The sequence below is a fragment of the Nerophis lumbriciformis genome, linkage group LG13 (assembly GCF_033978685.3).
Source record: "Nerophis lumbriciformis linkage group LG13, RoL_Nlum_v2.1, whole genome shotgun sequence".
Taxonomy (NCBI): Eukaryota; Metazoa; Chordata; class Actinopteri; order Syngnathiformes; family Syngnathidae; genus Nerophis; species Nerophis lumbriciformis.
Window position 1 is genome coordinate 29,442,921 of NC_084560.2, and position 22,500 is coordinate 29,465,420.

The 22,500-nt window shown below is 40.7% G+C and overlaps 1 protein-coding gene across 7 annotated transcripts in view; it reads right to left on the minus strand.

Moving 5' to 3' along the window:
- Window positions 1-1,061: 1,061 nt before the first annotated feature.
- Window positions 1,062-22,500, minus strand: part of irs2b (insulin receptor substrate 2b) — an 86,906-nt gene continuing 65,467 nt past the window's right edge. For all 7 annotated transcript variants that reach the window (XM_072914478.1, XM_072914477.1, XM_072914476.1 and 4 more), the window contains 2 exons: window positions 20,208-22,500; window positions 1,062-4,507 (listed from right to left, as the gene is read on the minus strand). The exon at window positions 20,208-22,500 is cut by the window's right edge. In XM_072914478.1, coding sequence (XP_072770579.1) covers window positions 4,503-4,507; window positions 20,208-22,500 — 2,298 coding nt within the window. In that variant the 3' untranslated portion in view covers window positions 1,062-4,502. The remainder of the gene's footprint in view (window positions 4,508-20,207) is intronic.

Below are 22,500 nucleotides of genomic sequence, written 5' to 3' on the forward strand. Positions count from 1 at the left end.
CATACTATCACAGATGCTGGCTTTTGAACTTTGCGTCGATAACAGTCTGGATGGTTCGCTTCCCTTTTGGTCCGGATGACACGATGTCGAATATTTCCAAAAACAATTTGAAATGTGGACTCGTCAGACCACAGAACACTTTTCCACTTTGCATCAGTCCATCTTAGATGATCTCGGGCCCAGAGAAGCCGGCGGCGTTTCTGGGTGTTGTTGATAAATGGCTTTCCCTTTGCATAGTAGAGCTTTAACTTGCACTTACAGATGTAGCGACCAACTGTATTTAGTGACAGTGGTTTTCTGAAGTGTTCCTGAGCCCATGTGGTGATATCCTTTTAGAGATTGATGTCGGTTTTTGATACAGTGCCGTCTGAGGGATCGAAGGTCACGGTCATTCAATGTTGGTTTCGTTACGTGGAGTGATTTCTCCAGATTCTCTGAACCTTTTGATGATATTATGGACCGTAGATGTTGAAATCTCTAAATTTCTTTCCATTGCACTTTGAGAAACGTTGTTCTTAAACTGTTTGACTATTTTCTCACGCAGTTGTGGACAAAGGGGTGTACCTCGCACCATCCTTTCTTGTGAAAGACTGAGCATTTTTTGGGAAGCTGTTTTTATACCCAATCACCTGTTCCCAATTAGCCTGCACACCTGTGGGATGTTCCAAATAAGTGTTTGATGAGCATTCCTCAACTTTATCAGTATTTATTGCCACCTTTCCCAACTTCTTTTGTCACGTGTTGCTGGCATCATATTCTAAAGTTAATGATTATTTGCAAAAAAAATGGTTTTTCTCAGTTTGAACATCAAATATGTTGTCTTTGTAGCATATTCAACTGAATATGGGTTGAAAATGATTTGCAAATCATTGTATTCCGTTTATATTTACATCTAACACTATTTCCCAACTCCTATGGAAACGGGGTTTGTACATGTGTTGGGTTTGGGACTTTTAACATTGACTTGTTAAAAAGTTATATTAATATCATGAAGAAACTGTTCCAGTTTGTATGTTTCCGGAAAATATGTTTAAAGAGTTTAAAGAAAAAGGAAGCAGGTGTGTTTTCCTAAATAATATTTATTCCATGTGTCTACAAAGAATCAATACAATCTAAAGCAAAGACGTAAGTTTAAATTATCATCTCTTAGTCACAATAATAATATGCAAGATGTGAAATATTTACAGTGGAAAAAAAACACAGCAAAAAAGTGAGCAACAGTAACTTTTAGATGCTTTTAGAAAGATACACCACCCGAATGCAAAAAGAACAAAACAATCAACACTGCTCAAAAAAACACAAATGGGCTCCATTAGCAAAAACAAAAACTGAAAAAAGTTTTCGATAAAACAGTCAAAATCAGTATCGACAATATTTGTACATTTGGTAGGTCTTGGTAAGTAAACTCAGTGTAAATATTGCATATATGCCTTTTGTACCTCAGTACTCCTTTGTTTCTCTTCAAATTTGCAGTGGAGTTCCAGCATTATAAAAAATGGTGTTTGACAATACTATCCATGAGTGTTACAGAAGAAAAGAAGAAATCAGAGCCGGACCACAAGTGGTTCGCGTATAACTTAATTAGTGCTTTTGTTGTATCACTCCAACACAAACTATGTACACTTCAAAACAGCAGAACTTATTTCACTTGGCGTTTTTCTAACCTCACACTATTTACACTCTCCAAGTACCAGTGAATTCAGATCAACAGCAAACAGGTTTGGATCCTTTTGTGTGTGTGTGTGTGTGTGTGTGTGTTTCACCGCACTTTGTGGTGTTCGTACAGGGGTTTGTGCGTTTCCAACCTCGGAACGCAGCGTGTATTACATTCAACACGTCTTGTGTTTACAATCCACTAAAAGTTTGTAAGTGCAAGACTATGCATTCGCTCCGCCAGCCGGATTCTACCAAGGCTTCCAAAAATGGCGGTGCGAGGCTCTGGTGTGAGTTGGACTCAAGCTGACCACATGGCTCGGTACCGCAATGAGGCAACAGGTGAGAGTGTGTGTGTGTGTGTGTGTGTGTGTGTGTGTGTTGTCCAGTTACGACTAGGGATGGGCATTTGACAACATTTCATTCATCCGCTAGACACAATCAAATAGTATGCACAGGAATAATATATTAAGAATGAAGCCAAATATGGAAAACAAATTTTTGGTAAAAAGTAATTGTTTTAGAAATAAAAATGTAATATCAGAAGAGAAAAAAAGAAAAAAAACATTTACTAGAAAAAAAGTGGGAAAAAAAAAAAAAAAGTCAAAATGATTAGAAAAAAACCCTTAATTTTATTAGAAAAAATAAAATTTTGGGGGCACAAAAACGCGTTATGTATGAGATAAGTTGTGATTTTACAGTAAAAATGCTAAAGTCCACAGCAGGGGTGTCAAACTCATTTTAGATCGGGTGCCACATGGAAAAAAATCTACTCCCAAGTGGGCCGGACTGGTAAAATCACGGCACGATAACTTAAAAATAAAGACTACTTCAGATTGTTTTCTTTTTTTTTTTAAATAGAACGAGCACATTCTGAAATTGTACAAATCATAATGTTGTTGGGTTCATTTTTACAATTTTAACTGTTGCGGTTAATAGTATTCTATCTCTGTCATTATTTATATTTTCTGAATACATTATGTGATAATGTTCATCAGTGTTAATTTTCAATCTATCAAGATAAAAAAATGATATCAAAATCAAATTACAGTATGTTATTTATGTCGTTTGATCATTTTCCTCGACTGGTGCACAAACATGTTATTTTATGTGGCCCGCGAAAGCCTGGAATAAATGCGTTTCAATAAAATACTTATTTAAATGTTTTTATTTTTTACTAAATGCGTTCTTTCAATTTTGACTGAACAAAAATGCATATTTTAAAATGTAATATTATCTGATCATGCCAATTATATTATATACTGTATTGCAAAACTATTTTTGTAAGATAAAAAGGTAAATATCTGCTCGTCCCCTTTATTTATGATTTTAAAGCAAGTTATACATAAAAAAAAAATATCTTATAATCAAATGTATATGCATTTTGATTAATCATGATTAATCACAGGTTATTACTCGCATGCATAATGTAAATACAATTTTTTTCAAGTTGGCCTTCTGAAAGCAGCCATTACTGTGGTGTGGCCCTCAATCAAAATGAGTTTGACATCCCTGGTCTAAACAGTCAGAAAAAGTTGAAACTTTGAAATAAAAAAAGTCATATTCACTTTTTTTTTCTTTTTTTTAAGCCGGAATTTATGTTAAAATGTATAATCAAAGTCAGAAAAAAGTTCAAAATTTTAAGAAGTTTGAATTAAAAAGAATAAAATTCTACATTAAAAAAATAAATCATGTCATGACAAAAAACGATGATATCTTAGAAAAATAAAGTCCATTTTAATAATAAAAAAAAAAAATTACTAGCAAAAAAAATGGTAAAAAATGTTATTTAAAAAAAAAAAAAAAAAAAGAAATATGTTATGAAAATCAAGTGTGTTTAGCAAATTGTATTGTCATTTTTCATGCCCTTTCCTCCGACTGGAGAGAAGAATGAACCCACTAATTATGATTTCGTTACAATGCCCATCCCTAGTTTTCGACATAGCAAGAACTTCAGAGAACATTCGCTTCTCTTCCCCGCCCCACAAACAGGTCATAACTTCCTGTCAGGTGCGCGGGGACTTACAGGTGAACAGGTCCAAAGTGTTTGGAGGTGCTGAGACTTGGGCTCAGACGACAGGCCACAGGTGTGCTGCAGTGTTTGGGGAGTCAATAAATCATCTTTGCACACATTGTCATAAATGTCGCTTGGAAATCTCAGAGTGGCTCATTCTTTGCGGTTGTGTAGGTCCAAACTTAACAGCCCCTGGGCCAGAGTAAGGCTTTGGATTGGTGATCATGTTCTTAAAAAAAATTTAAAAAATCAAAAAGACAAAATAAATATTTCATATATATTTCTATATATAACGATGGGGGGTGTTTAACCAACCTGTTTTTGTTTGTTTTTGCTGAGGTAGGTTTTTTTTTTTAAATTTGTTTTTTATCATTATTTATAGAAATTCACACATTTGGAAAACCAAATGCATACATCCGCGATAAATAAATAAATATTTTTGTATGCATTCTTTTTTTTTTTTTTTGCCATGCTTGTGCATGTGTTCTCCAGATGTGGTTTTGTGTCTCAATGGTTCTATGGTGAACATTTGCAGTCCTGCATGAACACATCAGTTCAGGAGTTACCAACAAGTCTTGTTTTAGGTCATCAGCAGCAGCGCCCAAAGGCTCCTCAAAGGAACATGTGGGGCAAAGGTCAAGTGTCTGTGTTGCTATGGTGACGACTGCGGTCCCTGTGACCTCTCGGAGACGACAGCTGGGGGGGGGGTCAGAGGACATCGGCTGCAGTGTGCGGTCCAGCTGTTGCCGAGGCGACATCGTCACTTGGCTGCGGCGGCCCAACCCGACGACCAGGAGGAGAGTCAGGGAAGAAAAGGGGCCGGGGTCAGTGCCCTTCATTCTGAAAGACAAAGAAAACAAATGTATTATTGTGATGATAAATGGCAGAGCTGATAAAGATGATTCATAATTGGGCAATAGTATTCCTCTCCAGTACTGTAGGTGGCAGTAATGTGTATTACAACGTTTGGGACAACTTCCAAACACAGCAACAACTTACTTACACTTTACCTTTTTGAGCCATACACAACATATGCAAATATCTTATAAGGTGGGAAAATATATAGAATGTTTAATTAGATTTATACACAACATATAATTCTGGTTTAAAATTAGAATACATAATAGATTAAAAGATGTTTGGAACATGTGGAATTTATTTGTCAAAAATATGCAAAAATAAAACATGTCAACTAATAATACACTATATTGCCAAAAGTATATGGCCACCCATCCAAATGATCAGGATCAGGTGTCCTAATCACTTGGCCCGGCCACAGGTGTATACAATCAAGCACTTAGGCATGGAGACTGTTTCTACAAACATTTATGAAAGAATAGCTTAGTGATTTCCAGCGTGGAACTGTCATGGGATGCCACCGGTGCAACAAATACAGTGAAATTTGGTGGAGGAGGAATTATGGTGTGGGGTTGTTTTTAGGAGTTGGGCTTGGCCCCTTAGTTGCAGTGAAATGAACTTTGAATGCTCCAGAATACCAAAACATTTTGGACAATTCCATGCTCCCAACCTTGTGGGAACAGTTTGGAGTAGGCCCCTTCCTCTTCCAACATGACTGTGCTCTAATGCAACATTGACTTTTTTAATGTTATGGAAGCAAGTTGAATTATTCTGCTCTAGAATTGTCTGATAACAGTTATTTGCAGTAAAACAGGTTTTGCAGGTACTCTTATAGGTTGCCTTTGACTATTATGCAAATTTGACTTTTTAATGTTATGGAAGCACAGTGACTTCTACTGGTATACATTTGTAGACATGAAATAATAAAAAAAGGAACATGTTTCTCTACACATCTTAAAATACAAATTTCTGATTGCAGTTAATGGCAGTAAAACTGTTTTTAAATCACTGAACTGTGCTGAAATGTACTTTTAAAGCAAGGTCCATAAAGACATGGATGACAGAGTCTGGTGTGGATGAACTTGACTGGCCTGCACAGAGTCCTGACCGGAACCCGATAGAACACCTTTGGGATGAATTAGAACGGAGACTGAGCGCCAAGCCTTATCCACCAACATCAGTGTGTGACCTCACCAATGCGCTTTTTGGAAGAATGGTCGAAAATTCCTATAAACACACTCCGCAACCTTGTGGACAGCCTTCCCAGAAGAGTTGAAAAAGGTGGACCGACATCATATTGAACCCTATGGGTTAGGAATGGGATGGCACTTCAAGTTCATATGTGAGTCAAGGCAGGTGGCCAAATACTTTTGGCAATATAGTGTACAAAAAAACAAAAAAAATCTACATGCAACTATGAAATATATTAACCGTAATAATTAAATATTAGATACAAATCTAATAACAAAAAACTGGAGAAAAATACCGACCAACTAGAAATAATGTATGGAAATAAATTATGGAACACATTTTTTGGAGAGGTTTATATAATAAAACATAATATATACTAACAGCAAGCTTAAAAAAAAAAAATAAAAGTATGTAAACAAAATACTCACAATAAACAATAGAAGATCTTGTCAAAAATTGAAACAAAAAAAGGAAAAAAACAATTTTATAATTTAGCAATATACTTTTTTTTTTTTTTAAATATGAAAATCACATAATAAGAAACCATATAAGCCTTAAGACTTTAGTGAGCAGAACTTGTTGGGTCCTGGCTTGTCCACCCATAATACAAACTAATAAAATAGGTCACTTGAAGGTAAGATGCTATTCACATTATCCCAAGTGTATCATCAACACAATTTTGAAGTAGGCTAAAATTATTACATATTTTTGCTTTAATGTAAACAAGTGAATGATGTCAAATTGTTAAGTTTCTGTGTTATTAATTTTGTGTACAATGCAGATTACACTTATTTATTCTCATTCATAGCTCCGCCACAGTGTCGCTTTCTGTCCCAGTGGAAAACAGTGCTGACCTTTGCCCCCGCCCCCGTGCACTTGTTTGCGAGCTTTCATTTGCATGCAGCCATCAAACAGGAAGTCCCGGCCGACAACACACACAATCACAGCAGCTCAGCCCGCCGCATTTCTTCCCCCGGAGGCGAACAAGAGCTGTTTTCACAAAGCTGGATGTGATCGTCATTCTCTAAAACAAACCTTTCATTCAGTCCTGGCTGACCCCCGCCTCCCCACAACGCTCCTACTATAAACACACACTTTGTTCTCGGCCGTTGGCATCATAAATTGCAAAAAGTGAGAGGATCGTGTCATAATGAAATAGAATTTGGAAGAAAATGTACACTTAGTCAGTGTTTGGGTTCACTGGAGGGCAAAAAAAAAAAAAAGAAGGGTGGAAAAACCACGGTAACAGAATCAACCTGACTGAGAGGAGCGGGAATGCAGTGAGGTCATGGGACCGACGGCCCATAACAATCTGTTCGTATGCATGTGTGTGTGTGTGTGTGTGTGTGTGTGTGTGTGTGTGTGTGTGTGTGTGTCAGGGCTGGTCCAGACAGTAGCCTGTTGAGGCAAACACTCTGGTGAGAATGACTGAGATCTGCCGGGAAAATGAATCACTTGACAGTTTAAGATTAATAAAGCAGTGTGGTGAGGAGACGATAAATAAATGTCATCATGTCTCCAAACACACACGTGGTGGTCAGAGAGCAGGGATAGGAGTCAAAGGGGCGTTGGTGAAAGAAAGCGGTACATCAAGGAGTGAACCCAATGGCTCCTAAACCCCTCCTCCCTTTTTCTTTTTTGGGAGGGGTGGGGGGGGGTACATGAACACACCTCTTTGGCCCCCCATCCTCCTCCCACTAACCCTCACTCACTCGGTTCATTATTTATTTAACTCTAGCAGGCTAAATTTAGCCTGGCTCCATTCAAAGGGAGCTAGGGGGGCATTATTAGCAGCCTGGTCTCTTCCGACGTAAACATGCCCACCCTTCGCTCTTCTAGCTTTTTCTATCTGAACTTTTCACGTGTTTTCATATTCCCTTTTGAAACATTGATTCTGTACAGTTGTGTCATTTACCAGTCAATGAAAACCTTGTACCTCCCCCTCTGTGATTTGTACTTTTTAACACAACTACCCTTCTACATTTACTCTTAAAGGGCGGCTGTTATGCAAAATTTACTTTTTGTAATGTAATGCCACAGATTTGTAAAAAATAATTGCACATCTTAAAATAAAAGTTGTCTGATAACGGGTATTTGCTGTAAACAAATACCAGTACAAGTAGAGTCCACTTGAACAGCAGACTGGACTGGAAGGACAACAGCAAAGCTGTTTACAAGAAGGGCATGAGCAGACTCTTTTTCACTGAGGAAGCTTAGGTCCTTTAATGTGTGCAACAAGCTGTTGGAGATCTTTTATCAGTGTGTTGTGGCCAGTGCCCTGTACTTTGCAGTGGTTTGTTGTGGGAGCAGCACCAGCAAAAGGGACTTAAACCGGATTGACAAACTGATCCGGAAAGCTGGTCAAACTATTGGCACGCAGTTGGAGGCGTTTGTGTCAGTGAGGGACAGGAGGACACTGGACAAACTGCTCGCCATCATGGACAATCCTGCCCACCCACTCCCCCAGACAATTGAGGGACAACGGAGTTCAGACTCCAACAGGCTCCTTCAGCTTCATACCCACACAGTATTCGATTCAAGAACTCCTTCATTCCGCACTCCATCAAGCAGTATAATCACTCACTATACAGCAATAGATGAAATCGGTCTATTACCTGACCGCTTATATGTTAGCTACCTCTCTTTGTTTATAATGTATATTTTCTGCTGGATTTACTCTCTAGTTTATGCTGCAGCTGTTACATATCCTGTAATATTGTACATGGTAATTGTTATATATTGTATATATTATATAAAAACATAATATAATATAATATAATATATCAGTACATATCATATACTGTTTATATAATATGTAAATATTACATAAAGGTTATATTTTATATTGCTACTACGGTACATTTTTAGACTACTTTATACCTGCAATATCCTTTCCATCCTTACACTTTTCATCCTTTGGAACAATGTCCCTTGTGGATCATTAAAGTTTGTCTAAGTCTAAGTCTAAAGCAGGTGTTTATCATTGAAATGTTTCCTCTAATGCAGAGGTGTCAAAGTCATTTTCACTGAGGGCCGCTTCTAACAGTGAATACTTTTATTACACAATTTTTCTATGCATTTTATTAGTAGATGTTTTAAAAACAAAAATATTGTAAGTTGCAATGTATTCACCTCAAAATGTAGTGTATGTTACTGTAAATGGAAAAACAGTAGTGCTGTTTTTATGGTTTAAAAAAAGGCAGCTCATTTGCCAGAATTTTACTGTAAATTTACATTTGTTTTTTTACTGTAAATAAAAAAACTGCAATTTTACAGTACAATTTTGGCACCTGAGCTGCCAGTTTGTTAGTTGTTTTTTTTACCGCAAATCAACAACTTTAGATTTTACAGTGTATTACTGTAAATGCCAAAACGGCACCACAGTTTACTACAGTAAAAAAAAGTACTGTGTTTTTCATTTAGAGAAAAATGCTGTAAAAAACAGAGTACATTTCACAATTTGACCATGAAATCTATTGCTACTTCTACATTGCACAATTAACTTGCTTTGAAATCATTATTAGTATTTATTTCTATTTAAAAAATGGTTTGAATGCTTGATGATATATTTTTGCATAATTAGACAATATTTGAGTTAACATCATTTGCGATTACATAGAGTACATTTATTTTTCCTCCCAAAATACAAATAAAGAATACATTTAGTAAGATAAGTTACAGTACTTTATTGATACATATTATTTCCAGGCTTTCGAGGGCCAAACAAAATGAAGTGGCGGGCCACATCTGGCCCCCGGACCTTGAGTTTGACACCTGTGCTCTAATGCAACATTTACTTTTTTAATATTATGGAAGCATGTTGAATTATTCTGCTCTAGAATTGTAAAAATGAAATAAAAGTGTCTGATAACAGTTATTTGCAGTAAAACAGGTTTTGCAGGTACTCTTATAGGTTGCCTTTGACTATTATGCAAATTTGACTTTTTAATATTATGGAAGCACGGTGACTTCTACTGGTATACATTTGTAGACATACAATAAAAAAGGAACATGTTTCTCTACACATCTTATAATAAAAATGTCTGATAGTTATTGGCAGTAAAACAGTTTTAAATCACTGAACTGTGCTGAAATGTACTCTTCAAGGTTATTAAATTATGCATGTTGACTTCTGATGCAATGCTATGGGTTTGTAAGAGTTGAACAGGCTTCTCTACACATCTTGCAATAAGGTTGTCTAATAACAGTTGCTTGAGGTCTAACAGGTAATAGACCAACACTCAAAACGAGTCATTTTCTTTCGTTCTTTTCTAAATTTGCGATTAATAAAGAAATTATTAAATTTTATTGTGTTGGTTTTCTGTAGATTATCTCTACAGCTCTGATTTGTATTAATTTGCTTTGATTAATCGTTTAATGAGTGTAACTAATAATTGGTCAAGATCCAGGCTGGATGGAGTGCCAAGAACTTGAAATATACAAACGTAGTTGTGTTTCCATAGGGACAATAATGGTAATTGTTGATATACAGCCGTAGTCGTACTTCTTTCCACAGCAAACTAGTTGAGACTGAAACAACCAACTACTAGTAGCCCTACAGAAGTTTTCCAATTTCAAGTTTGTATATTCAGGCTCCATAATACTGTTGACATGTAACCAAACAACCTTCAAAGGTAAAAATGTCAAGAGTGACGTAAGGTTTTTCTCTCCGAGAGATGAGCAGGCTGGGATATGTTGTGTTTACATTCCAGCCTCCCGCTGGCTGGATAGCTCCTCCTCTATCGCAGAGCCACTCCACTAAACAAACAGCGGCGACTGCCTCGTGACCTCTGACCTCCCACATCTTTGCTCTGCCACAACAAAAACAAAGCCCTGCTCGCTGTGCTCAACCTTGGACTAAACAACAGAATGCAACATCGGTTTAGAATAGTTGTAGTTGTTGAAGACAACTATTAGTTAAATAAAAAAGTATCTCCCAAAAGTGAGTACACATCCACATTTCAGCATATCTTCGAGGGAGATACTACAGAAAGTACACTTGGACATGCTTCAGAGTAGTCAGTGTACAACTTGTTTAGTAGTATAGGTCTGGAGGAGACATACTTTCATCTTCCTCAGCAAAGCACTTGGAGCCATCTTAGAGGTGTGATTAAGCTACTTTTCATTATTTTGCCTCACAATGTCACAGTTGAACCAGAGCTCTTAATTGCTGGCAGTACTCATGTAGCTCTAAACCATGACACTATCACTACCATGTTAGAGAATTATCTGCCAGCTATTTAGACAACAACAGCTGTGCGTACTTCATAGCCTCTATGCTCATTATAGGAAAAATAGCTGAAATAAAGATTTTCTGCTTGCCTTAATAAAATGCACATCAACAACGTTGAAATTATACATGTGGGCATTAAAAAAATTACAAAAATAAAGAATCTCCTCTGTTCATCGCTTCACAGTTTACACACACACACACACACACAGGCACCACCACTCTCATGTGCGCTCTATTACAGCAGCCGTGCGGATACTATGTCTGCGTATTTAAAGGGGAACTGCACTTTTTTTTTTTTTAAATTTGGCCTATCGTTCACAATCATTTTGAGAGACATGACGACGAATGGATTTAAAAAAAAATGCATTCTAACCTGTAAATAAACGTAAATAAAAGTCCACTTACAGCGGAGCCAAGGGGAGGTACTCTATTCCTCCTATAAAACCCAATCAATAACCATCCAAAAAGCAGCAACAATACTCCATTTACATTTCATGACTTGAATATTACCCAAATATTTGTGATATTGTTATTATAAGTGCTAACACAGACAAACTATTAACAGCGGCGCCGTGATCACTGGCTCGTGTGTCTATATTGAGTGGTAAGCTACTTCCTCGCTTGTGGAAGTTTATTGTAGATCATAAATAATGCCTCTCAGGTGGATAGTAGAAGGATGAAGGCGTATTCCAACAAGTTGGTACACTTTGACAGCCAATTTAGACCCAGAAATGGCGAGAACGAAAAGAAAAGACGCTTGATTTGTAAGAGTTCACTTCCTGTTTAAAACACCTCCGTCTGTGTCAACTCGACACTGTCGAGTATAGATCGATAACTTTGTGCCAAGACACAGCACGGCACAGCTTGTATGTTCAATGTGAATATCCTAGTTGTTTAGTGTTCAAACAGGTTCAAATGGGGGTATAATGTTTCTTAATGGGGAAAGACAATAATGTCTCTTGTGTTTATGTTAGCATTTAAGCTAGCTAGCAAGCTAATACTAGTCAGTCCACAAGTTTATTAAAGTGTGGTTATCAATTGCGGTTTCAGGATCATTTTGATTTAATACGGTAATACTAACAGTTGGGAGTTTTACCACGGTTTTCACTATTAGCGTTTATCGTTCCTACTGACTACTCTTAAGTACGTATATCCAAGTTTACTTTCTGTAGTACTCTCCCTCAAAGATATATGCAGAAATGTGAGTGGGGTGCTTACTATTGTAAGCATTTACCTGTTAAATTAACTAATTAGTAAAGGTGCTTTCACCTACGACAAGAAAAACAAAGTACACGGCTTTATCTCAAGAATGCTTGGCATTTCTGTTGTTCTATTGCGTAATTTTAAAAAATACCTTTGACTAACAGATTCTCGACTAACTACAAGAAGTACAATGGTTTCATTCCAGCAACAAGCACACATTTTCTTTCCTTAAAATAAATAGGGAAAATTCATGTGTATTTATTAGATGTTTTGGCATTTTTACAGTATTTTCTTACCATTTAAATAATATTTTAAAAATGTGAAGAAGAAAAAAATCGGCAAATGTATTAATAATTTGACCTGTAGTCCATTATGGACAAATATATTTAATTTGACCGTGTAGTTAGGTTTAGGTCAAAGTTCACCCTCAAGAGGCCACAGCACGCACAGCTCTAGACAAACCAAGCCGCTCTACAATGTTAAATCCCACAAAGTGAATGTAAGCCTTCTTACCTGCGAGCTAAATTGGGAAGAGGGTTGACTTTGTCTCCTATCTGCGAACAGAACATCCCGCCCTAGAGTACTGTACTCTTAAGAGTTATGTATCATGCTGCCTGTAGGGGAAGAGGGACAGGTGAGGGGGGAAAAAAGAATCAAAGTGTTCCCTTCGCCTATGGTGTGACATTAAAATAGCGATGCTAAGGCCTTGTTTGGAGAAGCCATGAGTATGTATACTATATATTATTGCTCACACTACTTCTATATGGTTAGCTTAAGTTGCTACATGGATCACTGCATACAGGAAGCCCAACAACAACAAGAAAATGTGCAGCGATGCCAAATATAGCATGTGTGTGTCAATGAAGAAGGAGTAGGAGGAGGGGCAGGGTTGGTTGCATCACATGATTTCTGCAAAACAGAAAGCGATGCCTGGAGAGAGAAGGGGCGGGGAATCGGGGGGAGGGAGGATGCAAAAAAAAAACGAGGGGGAGGGGTTTCTTGAACACACACCTCCCTCTGCGCGCGCGCGCGCACACACACACACACACACACACACACACACACCACCTTCTCCCTGTTGTTGTGGCAGATGGTGGCCGGTCATTAGCGTATTGTCACTCTCCTCCTAAAAGAGCCAGATAACCAGTGAGTGCTGCTTGGCGGGGCAGGTGCAAATACTCCTGACTGAACCCCCCTTCACACACAACCCGCTCTCGACCATCTGCTGGCGGCTGCGCATATGCAGACAGGAAGACGCACCGACAAAGTGGAACGGTGTGTGTGTGTGTGTGTGTGTGTGTGTGTGTGTGTGTGTGTGTGTGTGTGTGTGTGTGTGTGTGTGTGTATTGGGTTGCTATATTCGGCAAGGCATGGAGAGAGTGAGTCAGATTCTCCCCTAAATGCAACCATGCATTCTGTTACAACGGAGAGGTTGGGGGTGGTTGAGGAAAAGGTGGTCGAACCCAGAATTTTGTACGCTCCATAGGGTATAATTCCGTGAAAAATGGCTTCATTTCTCAAAGCCTCGCCTGCTGCAGTTCAAAGTTCACATTCTCGGTGAGGTCAGGAAGCGGGCCTTTAAGAGTAGAACAGTCAAGTCAAAGCACCAAAACAACCAACCAATTAACCCCACTGTCTAAAATATATGTTTATTTGTATTACCGTAACATTGATGTAGGGTTTTTTTTTAATTGGCCCTAAAAATAAAAACAATTTTTAAAAAAAAAAGGAGCAAAAGGGCCTAAATGTAATGATAAAAAGTAAAAATGTTACTTCTTATAACACTAATAATGATACTCTTTGCCAGCTATAACACATAGCTCACACTGACAGGCAGGCTGTTTTTTTTATTAGCTAATAAATCACTGTGATGATCAATAAAACATACTGCAACATTTTAAATCAACAACCCAATAAAAATTAACCCACCGTGACCCTGAGTTTGTAGAAACCCCCCCCCCCCCCCCCCCCCCATTAAATAAAGCCACTACTACACTACACACCGCAACAAGAAACTCCATCTACAGCAAGCAATATATAGAATGCACTCCCACTTATTCGCATGTTGAATTCTAGAGAAGCAACTGCCTCCCCTTCCCCTTCCTCACCCCTAAGCCCAACCCCTCTCCGCGCCCCCCACCACAGGGTGACTGCAAATGCCAAATGAGGACATAGGATTTAAGTTCCTACTGTTTCAAACTGGGAAACTGTGAAGGGAATGTAAACTATTGGACCGGGGGAGGCGATAGCGAGAAATAAAGACGCTTAATCTCTTCCCTAAGAAGTGGTAGAAGCAGCAGTAGTAGTACTACTACTACTACTACTACTAGTACTACTACTAGTACAGCTTCCAACAACCGTAACTTACAAAAAATAAATATCTACATATATTTATTTATTTTTAAACCTTTATTTAACCAGGAAAATATACCTCTTTTTCAAGGGAGTCTTGACCAAATATTGTATGTATTACCATAATACTTCCCTTAACATACAAATTAATGATTGATTCAACAGAGATTGATTTTTTTGCAACCTATATGGAATAAAAATACCTTTGTCCAAAAACTGATTGACGATCAATTAATACAAATTTTAAAACGTTAAGCACTTACAAATTTACCCTTACAGTCAGAAACCTAATAAAAACGGATCGGGGACATACTTTGGGTTCTCATTTTGGGAACCCTTGCTCTAAAGCCTGGAATATACTCTCGCGTCATGTAGCTTGTAGCGTCTTTTTTTATTTATAGTTCTTCCTTGTAATTCTCGTCCAAAACACTAAGGGGCAGTGTGTCCAGAAGGAGCACCTGCAGCTTTCCTTGACGAGATACTGTATTTCCTTCATGTGAAGAGTGACGATAGACGACAACCACAACATCGAAATTTTCGTCTACACTGGAACTAATCATTCAGAATCATCAGTTTACTTTTAATGGGCGTTTTACTTATAAACTAGAGGAAAACACCTTCGTGAAGATGGACTGCAACTTCTGAACAAGTCGCGGCAGAGGACGCTATTCGGCCGTTCGAGACATGGGACAAGAGAGAGCTATCATGTAAAGAAAACTGTTAAATAACTATTGTAAGTTAACGACATGCTTGTGTTTATCTGTATTGATCTGTTCAGTGTTAACATATACCGTGCCTGAAAGATTATTGACGTGTGTGGGGGAAAAAACAAGGGGGTGTCAGATTTGAACCTGTGTTAGCACAAGATTGGCAATAAAAGTTAAAAAGAGTGTTGTACTTTGCGACTTCTTCTGGACGCAACAACAACATACCGGTAATAAGATGAAAAACGATCAGTTTTCATGCAAATGTTTAATCACTCTTGTTTTATTTCATACAATAATGTTTGCATTTCAAGCACAAAGTCTGCTCGCCTGTGTTCAGGGACCCTCCTTGCCGGCAACACTAATTTAGGATTTTTGGGAGGTGCATGAAGGCAGAAGGAGGGGACAAGACGGCGTTACGTGACACGAGAGTATACACCAGGCTTAAGTGTGTTTACGTAACAGCGACCTAATAGGTTATCAAGTTGTATAAACCAGGAGGGTCCAAGCTTTTTCCACTGAAGGCAGCACACTGAAAAATTAAAGGATGTGGGGGCCATTTTGATGTTTTTCATTTTCAAAACCCACAGACATATGTCGATCCGTCAGAGCGCTGTAGCAGTCAATGTAAGCGACGTGCCTACGTGGCTGCCATCTTAGTTGAGGCCAATTTACCATTAAGGCAATGCAATACAATGCGTTGTATATTGAAAATTAATCATAACTTGCTCTTTTCCTTAATTAATCTTCATATGGTTTACTTGATGGAAAACATAGAAACATGTGCTATAATTCCACAACATTAAATTTGAAAAAACGTATCTACAAAAATATTACTCTGTTTCTTTTTCTCAACCGCACGGCATATTTTGCAACCATGTGCAGCAATGTTCCTGCATTCTTGTTGTATTCGTTTTCGTGCCATCTACAACAATGGAATACTCTGTTAGCACTTTTGCCCGACTAACTTAGGCTCGCTGTAGGCTGAAAGCTAAAAGGGAAGTGACGTATCTAGTTAAAGCTATGTTCTAAACCAGTGTTTCTTAACCATTGTTGGGCCGCCAAAAAACAACTGTTTCTCAGCTGCGGTCCGTATGGGCAGCAGCGATGCTCAGTTGTAATACACGTTTGCGCCACTTGTGGCAGTAATGACAATCTCAAACAAACAGAAGAAGTCTGGAACTAAAGTCATAGAGACGTTTCCTAAATGCAAAAATTATGACAAAAGTGGTGAAGCTGTATTTTCATTTGCACTTTAATTGTATCGACAGTTTATTTAACAAACAGATATAGTATTAATATGTATTATTTAGTTTGAATTTATTCATATTAGCACTGCGCAATTGTATGTACATTTATTTTCCATCATTGTTTATGAGTCCCTTTTTTTGCAGTAAATTTGATTAGTATACATTTTTGTAATTAGCCTGACCTAAGCCTTGATAATAATCTTGATTAATGATAAACAGATGCTTTTATACTATTTGACAAGGTTTAGCCTGTTAAACTTTAAATATGTTAGAGTAGGAGTGTTAATATTTGAGTGGGCCACGGGCCCCTTTGTAGTTGAAAAGCTGGGCCCAGAGGTCAAAAAGGTTAAGAGACCCTGTTCTACACCAAAAACATTTTTTTAGGAGAAAAAAAACTACCTGCGTGTCAGCTTTGTGTTATTAGCGTCAACATTTCAACTTGTTCTCGTTACATTACACTTGTTTACTTTACATTAATTTTACATTTTATCTGGGTTTTACTTCTATTTTAGTACCGTATTTTCCGCACTATAAGGCGCACCTAAAAACCACAATTTTTCTCAAAAGCTGACAGTGCGCCTTATAACCCGGTGCGCTTTATTACGATTCATTTTCATAAAGTTTCGATCTCGCAACTTCGGTAAACAGCCGCCATCTTTTTTCCCGGTAGAACAGGAAGCGCTTCTTCTTCTACGCAAGCAACCGCCAAGGAAAGCACCCGCCCCCATAGAACAGGAAGCGCTTCTTCTTCTACTGTAAGCTACCACCCGCCCCCGGAAGAAGAAGAAAAAACGCGCGGATATCACCGTACGTTTCATTTCCTGTTTACATCTGTAAAGACCACAAAATGGCTCCTACTAAGCGATCCGGTTCATAAAAAGACGCAATCTCTCCATCCGCACACGGATTACTACCGTATTTCACAGCTGATATTCCTGTGAACCGCACTGTGGAACGGGAGCACGTACGGTGAATATTCGCACCACAGGGAATGAGAAGTCATCCTTCACTGTGGTTCTAGCTTGCCATGCTAACTTCCACCCATGGTGATATTCAAAAGGAAGACCTTGCCAAAAGAGACCTTTCCAGCCGGCGTCATCATAAAAGCTAACTCGAAGGGATGGATGGATGAAGAAAAGATGAGCGAGTGGTTAAGGGAAGTTTACGCGAAGAGGCCGGGTGGCTTTTTTCACACAGCTCCGAAGGCGAACACACCTTCACTAAGACGGGCAGACAGCGCCGGTCGACATACGCCAACATTTGCCAGTGGATCGTAAATGCCTGGGCAGATATTTCGGTCACAACTGTGGTCCGAGCTTTCCGGAAGGCAGGATTCACAGAACAACAGCGACACTGACTCCCGATGACTTCGACGAGACGGAACCGGCCATTTTGGATACCACGCTTGCGCAACTTTTCAATTCGGACACCGAAGACGAAGAATTCGAAGGATTTACGAATGAAGAATAACTTCAGAAGGTGAGCGCTATGTTTATTTTGTGTGTTGTGACATTAACGTTCGAGCAACATTATGTTACTATTGCTCTACACCATTTTGAATTTTACTATGTTTGTGATTGCACATTTGCGTACATTTTGGGACAGAGTTGTTAGAACGCTGGTTTTCAATATATTATTAAAGTTTGACTGAACTATCTGACTGTTTTTTTGACATTCACTTTAGCGCAGCGTTTTTTTGACATTCACTTTAGCGCAGCGTAGGCGCGGCTTATAGTCCGGGGCGGCTTATTGGTGGACAAAATTATGAAATATGTAATTCATAGAAGGTGCGGCTAATAATCCGGTGCGCCTTATAGTGCGGAAAATACGGTAATAGTGTTTTTAGAATGTGCCTTGGGCGGTAAAAAATAAGCTGTGGGCCGCACTCTGGACACCCATGGTATAAACAATCGGTTACGATTTTCAGCATGTCAGTCACCATTTATTTTATTAAAATGTGTTTATATTATTTTGTCTTACGAAAAGTTATTCTTGTGTGGCCGATCAATCAATTCAAAGTCCAAGATTTTGTTCATAAAAAGCATACTATGAAAAGGACAAGACATATCCATGTGTTCATACAACCATGTTTAGGAAGTTGCTCATAGCAAAAAAAACAACACAAAACTCCCACCCCCTTTCAGTCTTCCACGCTGCCAGGTTAGAAAAACAAGTGAGCCTTCACCTCTCCCAGCAACCTTTGCACACTGCCCCGCATTCCAGCCCTGAAACCCAGTACCTGACAACTGATAAACAACTGACTCACTTGTTTTTGTGGGGAGCCCGATGACTTGCACTGAGCGCTCTCGCTAGAAAAAGAAGAAGAAGCACCACGACCGGCACACAAACTACCAACAGCAATTAAGACTTCTTTGTGTTTTTCCTCAACCAAGGGGGAGATACTTGACAACCAGTCCCATTGCTGGATTTGTCTTTTTTCGTACAACAGCGACTTCTGACATGCCCCCGTTAGGTCACCTATCCATGTAAATAATCCCTGCCTTTTAGAGAGGCATGAAAAGCCAGAGATGCAACAGCACAGAGAATGAGGTGAAAGGTGATATTTTGATGGCAACTGTTCTTTCCCGGAAAGACAATGCGTCAACAGTGTAGTATTCAGCCATATAAACACAATAGGAACCAATACAAGAGCCATAAACCTGTTTTTACACTTAGGTGCAAAATGCTGGTTCTTTGCAGGTGTCACTATATCAGGTCTTACACTATTCCTGCCTTCACGCTAGTTCCAGACCAAAAATACTTTGATGTGGTTTGTTAGCATTCAGACTAATAGTTTCATAGGATCAAAGGCTGCATTTAGAAAGAACTCAAATATTCCAGACCAAAAGGCTGTCTGCATGCTGTCTGCTCTGTTTAATACTTAGGTTATTTTTTGGTTAAATTTCACAAGAAGCTTCTAAAACGTACTTTTAAAAAGCGCCTTTGTCACACACATTGAAAGTGAGATAGCAAAGAAGACGGAAAGCACTTCCAATGCATTATCTTACATATTTGCCTTCTTTGAAATTCCATTTTAACACTTGTCCGTGTCTTTGGTCGGGGCAGCGTTTACTTTTTAACTCAAGTAAACTGACCAGCAATAAAGTGTACTTCCTTGAGGACCGACACACATCTCAAGCAGGCCCACTTGTTTGGCACACACCTGAGTTTTGATAACCATGTGAACACACCCGATGTCTTTTAGGTAAATAAAGTAAAACAAGAGAAGATTCTCGATAGATTGTGTCATAAAAGTAGTGCAAACAGCACTGTGGGATTTCTCCACGTGTCATGGGTGTGACAAGGGGGTGACTAATCCTAACTAAACATTGCCGACTGCACCTCACAGCCATGTTAGGAACAACTTGCCTCGGTCGCCGTGACACGTAAAACTGCGCAACTCCAGTAAGTTATGTAGGTTGCTATGTTGTTGAGCAACAAACCGAAAAGAATGCAATGTTCTTTTTGATTAGGCTTACATCAATTCGGATGATCAGCTTTGAGCTAGGCCATGAGTGTTCACAGTCAACACAGTCGCTGCAGGCAGGCAGGCTGGCACACCACGCTCTCACAATTTTTCACAACTCGGGAATGAAAATGAGCAGGGCGCTGCTTAGCAACCACGAGTCAATCTGCAGAGTACACAGTAGCAGTACGACAGATCCTGCTCCAGTGATGATACCACTCCCTTCATGAATGAAAGCTTCCTTGAATGAGTGTGTGTGTGTACAACATGCAGAGGCACTCACCTTTCACGGCTGCGGCAGTAGTCTCCTTAAAGCCCATGCTGGCATAAGGGCTGGAGTTGAAGCCGTTCATGCTGCCCTTGCAGCCGCAGGCCGGCTTGAATCTCAGGAGTCCGTCGCAGCCCCCTAACCTGCACCCTCCGAGGGTACCCTCCATCAAGTTTAAGGCAATGTAGTTGAGTCCGTTCTGATAGCCCGCAGACGTCTCCCTGCACATGCTGCTGCTCACGTACTCCTCGTCTTGTTCCTCGGCGCTCCTCACGCCACGAGACACGTTCTCCACTGAGGCTGAGCTGTGGCGCTTGGTGTCGTGGGCAAAGGATGGGCACACAGGTGTGACAGTGGTGGTGGAGGAGAAGGTCTCTGAGCTGTGTCGCCGGCGTCCCTGAGGGTCAGCCCGGATTACTTTTGCACCCCTGTGAGGGTCTGCAAGGGTGACAGACATTGAAGGGAGGAGAAACGAGTCCACAGGCGCGGGTGTTACCCTGTCAATCACAAGGCTGCTGTCAAGGCTCAGTCTTTGAACGCAGGCGGTGGGGCTGGAAGGGAGGGGGGCGGGATCCGTGCTGCACAGAGGACCGAAAGTCATCTCAGTGTAGTCGTCCTTGACTTGAATCTTGTGATGCTGGAGGGGATATTCATCCACCACCCCCCTCACCTCTGCCCTTTTTCCTTCCTCTTCCTGCATGTCATGCACAACTGGGGAGTCCACAGTTTTTGGCGAGGCAAGCTCCACGTTAACATAGTCCGAGAGCGATGGTGATCCCCTGTTGGCGCCCTCAGTGGATGCCACCACGTCACTGGAAGGACTGCTGAAGTCGATGTTGATATACTCCCCGGGGCTGCGTGGCTCAGAGGGGAGCGGGTGTTCACTCATACATGGTAAGGTTCTGAGGGAATCCAGAGCCAAGCGGGTGGGCCGACACGCCCTACCCCTGTGCGCCAGGCCTCCGTCACTCCGAGCCAATCTAAGGGGAGGGGGAGCAGATGAAGGGGTTCCGCCCGGTGACGCCACAGAGTCTCCTGGAGAGACAGGACAGTAGCTGGACTCCTCCTCTATCCTCTGTCTCTGTAAACACATCACTACATACTGGTCAGTGTCAACGGAACAGTTACGTAGCAATTGGCCTTTAAGTGAATGCGGGAGGGTGCTGTAAGTGTAAGGCTGTCTGTGCTGGTGCTTGGGGTGGGGTTCTCCTCCAGAATTACTGAGGGTGTTGTCTCTGGTTGGGAGTGACAACAGAGGGTCCACAGGAGACATGTTCAGGTATTCGCCATTTGCCAGCTTTCCATCAGCGCTCTCCACTGACATTTTGATGCCACACCACATGCGCATGTAGCCGCTATCCTCCAGGGAAACACTGCCCGGGGAGTTCGCATGTGGGGCCAGCCCTGCCAAGGAAGAGTGCGTCCGGGGGTTGATGATCTGTTTAGGAGCAGACACACACATGGGGCTCATGGGCATGTAAGGGTCAGTCTTAGCTCCTGACGTGTGAGGCGCAGCGCCAGGCATCATGGGCATGTAACCACTGCTGTCACTCATCTGGACATCCCTGTACTCGTCAGGGAAGCTTCCTTTAGGGGAACATCTGCGAGAAGACTGGCTTCCACTTGTATATGTGGCCCTCATTAGTGTGTACTCATCAAGGGAGGCTGAAGACACTTGGGGGAGACACCTTTGCTGGCGGGGGGTGGTAAGGGAGTACGTGCGTTTTCGGTAAGACTTGTCCCGCTCTGGTAACCACAGATAGCCACTATTTTGCTCCATTACCATGTATCCTTCAAGCCCACTGCTGCCCCGCGAAGGAGGAGTGTCCGCTTTTAGAGACTCAGGGGTGTTGCTACCAAATGTGAGAGGCAGCCGAAGGTCCCGTGCATCAATGGGGCTGGAGCCATACTCCTCACACGATATAAACCCTGCATCACTGGGGGAGCCCGAGAAGGAAGCACTGCAACTTGAGGGACGAGGAGCGCAACTATCTGGACATGAGGACAGGCTTACTAGACTAGGGGCGGCCGTGGGCGGGGAATGAGACAGAGGCATGGACATGGACTTACTGTGCTGGAGGGAAGAGGATTCAAATGTCCGACAAGGGCGTGCGGTGATGGTGTGAGACCTGCTCAGGAGGGTGCGGTGGACCCCCGGGCTGAGGGGGCTCCCCATCATCGACATGGGGCGTGTCATGGTGCCATCGCCCTCGCTGGCCGTGCGTATTCGACAGGAGGAGAATTTACCAACAGGCGACGTCGTAGCCATGCTGTCAGTGCGTGACCTCCTGAGGAGGCCGGTCTGACT